Source organism: Toxotes jaculatrix, chromosome 2 (assembly GCF_017976425.1).
Source record: "Toxotes jaculatrix isolate fToxJac2 chromosome 2, fToxJac2.pri, whole genome shotgun sequence".
Taxonomy (NCBI): domain Eukaryota; kingdom Metazoa; phylum Chordata; class Actinopteri; family Toxotidae; genus Toxotes; species Toxotes jaculatrix.
The window spans coordinates 17955461-17965967 of NC_054395.1; the positions used below are offsets into that span (position 1 = coordinate 17955461).

At 40.2% G+C, this 10507-nt stretch overlaps 1 protein-coding gene across 1 annotated transcript in view; it reads left to right on the forward strand.

The window, feature by feature from the left end:
• The first annotated feature begins 8741 nt into the window (after nucleotides 1-8741).
• The window catches only part of hoxc10a (homeobox C10a), a 3032-nt gene continuing 1266 nt past the window's right edge, over nucleotides 8742-10507 (forward strand). The window contains exon 1 of the mRNA XM_041059575.1: nucleotides 8742-9426. Within this exon, the coding sequence (XP_040915509.1) occupies nucleotides 8742-9426 (685 nt within the window). The remainder of the gene's footprint in view (nucleotides 9427-10507) is intronic.

Genomic DNA, 10507 nt, shown 5'->3' on the forward strand with positions numbered 1-10507 from the left:
AGTCGCCATTTTCTAATTGCCCCAACGGGCGGCGGTGAATTTGTAGCTGATCCCCAGAAAAGGCCACCATGGTTAGAATAATCATTTATATGCTGTTCTTGAATATGTCCCTCTATTTATCACGATTCTCCATTGTGTTTATTCTATTGTTCATATAGACATATTTGTTAATAATATCAAATGTAACAAACAATTTGAATCCTTATTGCGCAGACAACGTTTAGCTCTTCTCCCATCCCTCTGGTCTATGTATATAGCATATCATTATCTTAATTATTTCTTGGCCAGAGTATGAACAAGTTATAGCAAATCTCCAGGCTGGATTTTCTTTTTTCTTTTTCGCCAGTGAGAACTGTGACGTCCAATCTGTGAAAGTATACCCCCCCCCCCCCCCTGTACAGAGTATCCTATGCAATGTGCATTCGTGACTGTAAATAGGCGTATGTTGAATTTCCTTTCCCCTCCATCCCTGCTGCTATTTTTCAGTACAGTGCCCCCACAACTTTTAACAGCTTTAACGCCAACACTCGTTAAATTATTTGCTGAAAACATTGGTGCTTTGGATTCCAGAAGGGAGGTACAGATTGTCGGCCTGTGTATCATTAATATAATACCTATGAAATAAACAGAACCGTATAGGCAAAACTCAACGACTTTGTGCTTTTTGTGCTATTATTATGACAGTTGCTGTTACTGATGACTATGTATTTATTCTTGAACAGGCGCAATGTTTACAGCTTGCGCTTGGTCATGACTCAGTCTTTTAGGAAACAGCAACTTTCTCGTAAATGTGCGTATAACCCCAAAAACTGGCCTACACTTACATAGCATTGTGCACACTTTGAAATTGTGTTAATGGCCGGATCACGACTATACACACATTTGCTGTGGTGGATTTGGTGGCGGTTGTGAAACTGAAGAGTATAGTGTCGGCGGGCCTACACTTGTCAGTTTTCTTTGTTTTGTTTTTTGTTTTTACCCAATTTCAGGTTGCACCACTCTGGAACATCATGTTTGAATTTTAGCCGGCGTGTTAAACGAAGATAGAGCTCAGATCTTAGAAATGTAGAGAAAGAGAGTGCAATGATAACCTCTTTTAGTGCCCACTAAATGGAATCGCCACTCTTGTAGTCTAGACACTGCCATAAAGACAGAGGCACTAAATGGCTATTTTTTTCTCTTAATTGCACCGTCTGTTCGGGGGGAATGGCGTTCACTTCCGCAGTAAATAGTAAACAAGCAAGACTGGATGTCCGAAGGGGGGGAAAAACATGCCAAGAGGTTTCGACATGAACTCGGTCTGTGTAGTCTACCCCTCTGCTCACAACTGTCATGTCCACCATTCTAATCTGATCATCTGAAAAATGGGAAAACCGCAGTAAATCCAGTCTTTTACAGAGTAGTATTTTTTTTTTTACCTCATAGAAGTTTAATTTTTATATATTTATTTGTGTATATATTTATGTATATTTAAACAATTGGCATAGGAAGGATTCTAATGTTTTGCAGCTCAGTTAGAGCCCGTCATTTAAAATAATAGTCTATTTGTTTGAGCTGACCCCAAACCTCAGCCTATTTCACCACATCCTTTATGAATAAATAATTGTTGACTAATTGGTGCATGTGTTAGGAGTTATAACAACAGATAGCTAGGGGAGAGGAAATCACAATTGGCATGATCTTTATTTATTTATTTATTTCAGTCGTGTGTGTGTGTGTGTGTGTGTGTGTGTGTGTGTACCTTATGTGGGCGCATGTGTATTTCGTATGTGTTCTCGTGCACTCAACATATGTGCATGATGATTGCACGTGTGCATTAACTACAATTTATAATTAAATGTAGTCTTTGAACTTCAATAATGTCAAGGCCTTCACCTTTAACCCGCTGCAATAAAGTGGAATCAAGGAGCCCCTTTAGCCCGGAAATGTGTGCAGCGGCGGAATGGGCCAATGAGAGTGAGTGGGAACAGAAAATGGAATGTGTACAGAGACCAACTTTGACCCCTCGCATTAAACTACAGCAGGTAACTTTGCCAGCTTTAGCACGCCCAGTAAATACACTTTATTGTCCTTGTAAAATGTATACGTTTTCACGCATGAGACGTTTTAAAACATGTTGGTATAAACTGTAGGCCTATATTTGTATTCTCTAAAGGAAAAAAAAACACGTTGGTGTGTGGCTGTCGCAGTGTGCTTGTCGTAATGGGTGGTTCTGTAAGTGCAAACATGACGGTTTGAGCGTGGGTGTGCGAGTCCGTGTGATTCTTGACTTTAGATGTGACTCCTGCTAAGATTGCTGTGTGTGTGTGTGTGTGTGTGTGGATCAAAGAGGTTTTTACAATGCACTTTAGTTTGCATGGTTATGTTTTTACTTCGGAGTGTTTAGTTGAGGTTAGGGTCATTTTGGTTAAGGTTGGGATGAAGGTTAAAGTTTTGGTTAGGGTTTAAATTATTTTAATGCAAAGAAAGAAAAGAGGAAAAAAAAAGTGGGTGGAGCGCAACTCGATCCAGTTGTATCCACGTGATTCGCATTTTTTTTCTCGCACGTTTATATCAACAAGTATCTGCGTGTAGTTTCTCTAGAGATCCCGCTCAATTTGCATATGTCAGTGTATTATCAGGAAGGACAAGGGACCGTTCTGACAAAAGAAAGGCGATGCACACTAGCGGAGATCAAGGCTAGAGGAGCCCCTCTCTCGCCACACCCACCAACCTTGGCCCTGGGACGGTGACGTGGGTAATTTGTAGGTTTCTCCAACACAGACCGTCACTAACAGAGCGCGCTGCAGCGGCTCCTGCAAATGTTGTCTATCAGCCACACGGGGGCCAGGGGGGTCTCCCGGCCTCTGCACTGTTTTGTTTCCTCAACGGGATCTTGAAAACGTTTCCTGAGACGGATGCCCCGGTGACATCAGAGTAGTATTATTAGTCGTAGAGACATCCTCTTTCGTGATGCGTTGTGTGACAGAGGGACAGTCCGCACTGCTTGAATGCAGCTCCTGTCATGTCTCTGGCCATGAGGCGAACCAGGGAGGCAGGAGAAATAGCCTGGTGCCATTAAAATGTGAAAAGGAAAATTCATTCATTCAGCTACATAAAAATAAATCCGAGGAATTACTTTAAAGACGCTCAGTTTTTTATTTTTGACCTGATGCTGTAAAACGATCAGTAGGACTTGTTGTTCTTTTATTTTGGGAAATACCCAGACTATAAACAAATACTGTTTTCTTCTCGGGTCTGGGGTAGGGTTTGGATTTATACTGAAAGTTGTAAGATCACTCCCGTAGGCCTATAAACCTAACTAAAATAGTATGGTAACATAAGGAATGACGGTGTACTTATATTTACTGAATAATATAAAAACATTTTTTGCAATAAAATTAACAGCTTATAAAAAAAACATAGAATAGCTTAAAAAACAAGACATAGTGTGTGTGTGTGTGTGTGTGTGTGTGTGTGTGTGTGTGTGTGTGTGTGTGTGTGTGTGTGTGTGTGTATATTAAAAAATCTCTAAAGTTTCAAGTGCCCTCATGAGGATTTTTTTTTTCGATGTTTTTGTACCATCAAATATTTTATTGTGCTTTAAATGTAACTAACTATTCGTCAGTTATAATTTTTTAATTGTTATTGTGTTTTAGCTTTAATTATGAAGTAAATATAGGGGTATTCCAGTTTTTGTTTCGCTCTGGAAATACTAATCAAGGGGTTATAGGCTATTGAAGGGTTTTATACTACAGTGCACTACTCACATCTCAGCACCTATCCTGTTCTACAGGGCCATAAAACAGCTCGACGCTGTAAAACGAGCTCCTGCTATTGCTGCAACCAAATAACTCTCAAAACGCTTCCATTTACATTAGCGCATTTGCAGGGTGCGATTTAGTTATTGTTGCCACCAAGCTTAGTCTTACTGTAATTTAAAGTAGGTTTTCAGTTAGACGTGGCGGCGGATGTGTGCATTTGGTGTGGTCGTCAGTGGTAATAATGTGATATTGCTGCACTTTGATGGCGATTACCACTTTGGTTTTTAATTAAGAACTTACATGATTCTGGCACCATAAATTTGCAGTTGCGCATGGAGTGGACAACAGCATGAAAGAGGACACAAAGCAGAAACCTCCTCACGTCCAACTGGAAAGATATTTCAAAGTGGCTGCCAGGAGCAAATTAGTTGTGTCGCCCCAGTGGCTCCTGATTAGTACAATAAGGAAACCCGCTACCATGCCGTCTGTCCCGCAGCATTCAACACCCATACCTGTTTGCAATATAATAACGGCCTACAGGTTTGGAATCAATTGGACCACAATTTAGAGGCGAAAGTGTGGGCAGTAGTTTAGACAAGTGTAAAGACCGTGGTAAAATACAGTCGTAGTCAACTCCGCGAGTGTGTGTGTGTGTGTGTGTGTGTGTGTGTGTGTGTGTGTGTGTGTGTGTGTGTGTGTGTGTGTGTGTGTGTGTGTGTATGTATGTGTGTGTGTAAGCCAGGGTCGGTTACACATTGGCGAGCAGTGTACGTGTGTGAGGAAATTCTTGGAGGTTTAAAGCACACAAAAAATATATAGCATGACCACATATTTAAAAAATATTTTTTTATATGTAAAAAAAAACAGTTAAAAAAAAAAAACATTTAAAACGACCCTCAACCCAAACCGAGTGTCTTCTTTGAAACTGTTTGACTTAACGACAAAACTTCGGGAGAAAGTAAATCACCAGATTTGTAGGAATGAAACAAACAACGCTGCCTTCCATTTGTTTCCATGTGTTTCCATGAGAGAAAAAGACCAGGTTAAATAGTTAACAGCAAAGGAGTGCTCATTTGTTATAGAGGCAGGCAGATTTGCATGCTCAGTGAATGCTTTCCACTTTTGAATGGCCTTTTTGTTCTTAATACTGAGTATATACAAAATGTAGGGAAAATAATCCCAATATATTTCATTATATATATATAAATTATAAAGTAGGTGTACTTATTTGCTTCTCTCGCCTTTGTGTAATATTGTGTGTGTACAATACAATTTCACGTGGTCGGGATCAGCAGCTGTGTCACATCGCAAAAACTAATTTTACCACATCGAATCTGTGGCATCGTGAAAGAAAACATTCTTCCACATTGTTGTAACGTCACATCACTGACAGTCACACCTGTAACATTCCAACACACATTCTACTGTGATATCACTGCATTCTGTTATTCTGTCAGGTGGTTACCCACCCCCCCAAAAAAATCATCATCATTTCAGGTCTATGACATCATAGTACATATTGTCCTGCGCTGCCAGATCTATGAGATCATAATGCCAAGTCCGAGGCATCACAATGTTCTCTGCTTCTCTTGTAAAATGTACGCATTATTTAGAGCTCACAGCTCCTTACGAAGTTGTACGAGTATAATTTATTTTTATGTGCATGACTTTTTGTGCTAGGCTGAGTTGGAGGTAGCCTGCAGGCTAAGTTTGAATGTGTCATAAAGCAGATTTTTTTCGTGCGTGTCAGTGGTGTGTGAGTTGGGCTAAACTTTAGGTGTGGTTATTAATATGTCCTCACACGAAGCAGACTGTGCGTGTGGATCAAAACGAGATGGAGTGTGAAAATAATAGTCACAATAATCCTTAATTTTAGCATTTTCCTGTCCTTTGGATGTATTTGTATGTAGTTATTTTTCAGGAACTACACAGGGCTTGTAACTCATTGGTTTATTCCAGTTTCTAGATTTTATTATGAGCTTTCTAAGGGTTTCGTGAAGTTGTTCTCCACACGTTATCCTTCAGTGTATCTTCTATTAACACACACACAGAAAATCACACAGACTAAAGAGGCACTTTTTTGACTGATCAACTATCTGCAGCCATGTTGTGTTGTGTTGTGTTGTGTTAGGCAGCTATGTTCGGCCACATTTTCTTCGTAATTGCGGGGAATGCTGGGAATGGAGAGAGGCCACAAAGACACTGGTTTTCAATTATTTTGAATATTTATTTCACTTACTCTGAGTGTAACACAGGCAAGCATTGTTCATATGCAAATGCAGACAAATCAGAGATACGCACTGATCAAACGTGTTGGCCTTGCCTTTGAAAATGATTCTGAACTGAACACACAGACAGACAGACAGACAGACCGGCGCGCGTGCACGTCAGGCACAAACCAAACCAGAGGACGCAAGCACGCCCGCATAGCTGTGGTTAAAGATTTCAGCAAACATTTTAAACTGGTTCAGCGCATGTCAACATATTGTGCATTAGTAGTTAAAAGTTTACTAGAGATCTTTTGTTGGTATGTTGCTGAGCTAAGAATTGTCTTGCAAGACAGTGCATATATTTAAAGGCAGAAAAAGTGCTGATGCGACACAGTTTTTTGGCATTATTTAGCACGTTGGACTACTCTAGCTTTAATGGAAATGTGGCCATTTGAAAAAGGAGAAATATATAAATTACACATCTTAAAGATATTAAATTAGTTATGTAAGCTGTGTGTTTTTTACCCCCCAAAAAAGAAAAACAAATGAAACCCAGCAGTGTTTGACTTCGTGCAATTTATTTTGCATCAAAGCTCCTGCGGTTGATTCCGGATGAAGTATTGTTTTAAAACTATAACATCAGCAAGAATCGGGATTTCATAAAGATTCACCAGCAGAGTGTTAGTATTTGTATTCTTTCATCTAACAGCGGGTTTTTGTTTGGACTGGATCAATGTCCTAAAGCGTTAGACTGCAGCACAGATAACACAGGCATGACACAACACACGAAACGACCAGGCTCTTGTTTTTATTATTTCTGTTTTGTTTTGTTTTTTTTCATCTGAACACAACATCAACACGTGGAGTGAGAAAATAATGCATAATGTGGGTACGAAGCTGACTTCATTTGTACTAACGTGTAAAATTCACAAACATTGATTAACAACGTGCACAGGGCTGTTCAATTCGGACAACATTTCGAACATTTCAAGTCTGGTGTGAGATATCACAATAACGTTAATGATCTTTTGTTTTTGTTTTTTTATTTAAATATTTTAAAATTACGCGCGTTGGTCAGTTTGTGTAACTATAACAAATGTAGTTTGCACATCGTCATATTCACTGTATTCATTTTTTTGCAATATAATTTGTATGAATTTAAATACCACTTTCGGCTGTAGCACATCTTTTGTTTATGTTCTTGCTACTAACATATTAAAGAAATATAAGTTTTTAAGCTTCCTCCTGAACTGCACAAATTTAAAACCTATGTTCACAACGTGAATAGTTTTGGGGAGAAAAGAAAAGTTTTTTTCTAACAAAAAAAAGAGTGAATACGTTCAATGCCCGCTTTTATTTTGATGAGAGAGCCATATTTAATTCATATACATCAGTTCCAGTGGTCCACACTGAGAATAAAAGCTTTAACAAAAACAAAAACGCCAGTAAAACTGATCATTTCACATATTTAACACATTGAAATCGCATGTTAAACAAGTAACATCTGAAGAAATAATACAAGATTTCTTTATAACAATAGCTCATGTGTGCACTGGATTATATATAAGGCTGTAAGATGATTTGTGTCAACAGTAAATCAAGAAAAACAAAAAAACAAAACATTATCCTATACGTAATCCTGCACGAGTTTAGTCTCCTGTTACACTGCAATAATAAATATCCTTATAGGCCCACCATTCACAAGCGAACAAACTCCACCGTCTAGTTAACATTTTGTTGCCCCTTTTCAGGAAGAGAACCAATTATGCAGCCAAGTGCGGCTTATTCCAGCGTAGTTAACGTTAACTAACAAGTCTAATACGATCTAATATGTCTGCTTTTTAACGAATTCTGGTGCAGTTCTGCTGGAGTGGTAAAGTGTTAGGAAGAGAAATGAAAATAAATAATCTGCGGGTCAAAATAAAAGAGCAGGCCGAAGTATAAGATTTTCGTAATTAATACATATAATGTGTCCCAATAATTCTACAAATGGATGTCTCTAAGACACATTTCAGAAGATCTCAAAGTTACATTCAGTAGGTCAAATGCAAAAACGTACTTTTGATCTTAGGATTACTTCACAACGCCAGTGGTTAAAACCTAATCGACACTGTGACTCTTTTATTTATTTTTTTCAGTTTAAAATTCACTAAGAAGTTCACATGTCTGTTGTGGTTTCCTTTGGAATGACACACCTGCGCACTGCTTACCTTGCTAAACTGGTGGCAACAACAAAGCAAATCGATGAAAAACAACTGACTCAAAATGCTCTGTCTCATGACTAATCCTCGATGGTTTCATGTCCCCAGCACTGGCGTCAGGGCGAGCATTAAATCACAGCTTGACTAAATTAAATTTCTTCCCAAAACATCAAAAAGTTCTGAACTTAAACAGATTTAAAATTCTCAAGAAAAAAAAAAGCCACGTAGGAAGTGCTTTAAAAATCGCTGCTGCAGAAGCCTTCCTTTGTTCCCCCCCTGGTGTGGGCCTGCTGTCCTGACCAGCTTCCCGTCGCTAGGTGGCGCTCTTGCTCCATCAAAAACCCCCCAGGTTCCCCAACTTGACCGCGCTGACGTCACGTCAGTCTGGAGCATCAAGGCCACTTCCACGCAGCCATTGGTCTGAAAATCACATGACATGTCTCCCAGCATCCATAATTGTGTTACTGATATTTTTGCACCCCCCTCCAAAAGATGTCAGCATCCTACTGTCCTTATTCTCCTGGAGAAATCCCGTAGTTCAGACCAGTGGAACACACCAAACGCTTACTGTGTTGCCAAATGCAAAAATGTCATGTCCGAATAACATAGCGCCCGGTAACTTCCTGATGGATTCCTTAATGGGAGGATCATCTTCCTTCAGGGGTGAGGGTTATTCCAGCAACCCCGGAATGTACATCCACACAGCTGCAGAGTACGGATATTCAGTGATGAGAAACATTGGGAAGGTTGGACCATCTTCACTCTCCAAAAGAGACGAGGTTCCTCCGGGCGGTCTGCCGCTCAGCGGCTTCCAGGATGCGCCCTACCTGTCAACACAGCTGGCCACATGGACCCCAGGCTCCAAAACCAGCAGGGACGAACAACCTGTTGCCCACTGTTTACAACCCTGCTCATTTCCAGCGGGCAACGTCAAAGAGGAGGCGTTTTGTTGCCTCTATCAGGATGACAGCAATAAGGGGAAACAGACAACAGAGTCGGCCACTTACATCCGGCTTGGGGACAATAGCTGCCGGCCTGAGCAAACTGCCGCCTCGTCCAGCGGCTGTTTCCAGGTGTACAACGGAGAGAGGCCGCAGCAGGATGACCAGCAGTTCCCCTCCGGCTTCTCTCTGACCCACTTGGCGACATCTGTTGAATCGGCGGCAGAATCGACAATAAGTTGCAGCAAATCGGCGCAAGAGACAGCGAGAGAGGTTTCAAAGACAGATGAGAGTCAGAGCAGGAAGGAAGAGAAGGCCAAGAGTGACAGCTGTTCAGATAACTCGGACGGGGAATTAAAAGGTAGACTACTGCTAACCACCCCCTCCCCCGCCCCCCTTCCTCCCTAACTCACATGCACACATGTACACACACACACACACACACACACTCATGCAGACAAACGTACACACATACACCCAGATGTTTTGTGGACAGAAAAATATTGTAAACATTAATTCTGTTAGTGTTGCGTGTGCACGTTGTGTTGTGTCATGGCCCAGTAATACAGGCTGGTGTGTGATAGCAGTCATATGGGCTGTATGGGCATTTGACAGCCTCGCCTAGCAGGGGTTATGGTGCCCGTGGTATTTAACACCTTTCCATTAATGTGAGAATGTGAGATGGGCAGTTATCATTGAAATAAACACGCTCACACACGCGCGGGCACACACACACACACCACTCTCACTTTCTCTTTCACTCTCTCTCTTACTTACATGGGTCATTTACATTGTGAGACGTAACCATTTTCAACAGCACCATTTTGCGCCTCAAAATTCTGGTGCAGAGCCAGTTACAAAAAAAAAAAAAGTATGGTTTTTCTCCACAGTTGAAAACCTTCTGTCACGATGCCCCGGCGTATTAAAAAAAAAAACCTCAGGGAACATTTGTCAGTATTACAGTAGAGAAATGTATTATCATAAATACATTTACACTTTTCTGCGTCGACGCAGCGGTTCATTCAGGATCATTCCAGCCCAGTTTTTACAACGCGATTATTTAAAGGCAGAGTCTGAGCACGTTTGTTCTTTCTTGTACTTTTTGCTAAAAGGGGCAGGTTGTTAAGAATTTTTTTTTTTTTAACAAAATCATAAATATTTATGACAAGCAAATTAACCACTTAAATTTATTTTTTTTAAACGTTCCACATCGGTTTATTTTAAACACACGTTATTCTTATCATAGTAATTATAATTATTCTCATTAGTAGTAGCAATATTAATAATATTGTAGCCGTTCCTAATAAATTGATGCTAGCTACAGTTATGTTATTGCGCATTCCTCTCCCGTTTTTCTTTATCTTTTATTTTAAAATGACTACAGTTGGTTGTGTTATTTAAGGGTTTAGCTA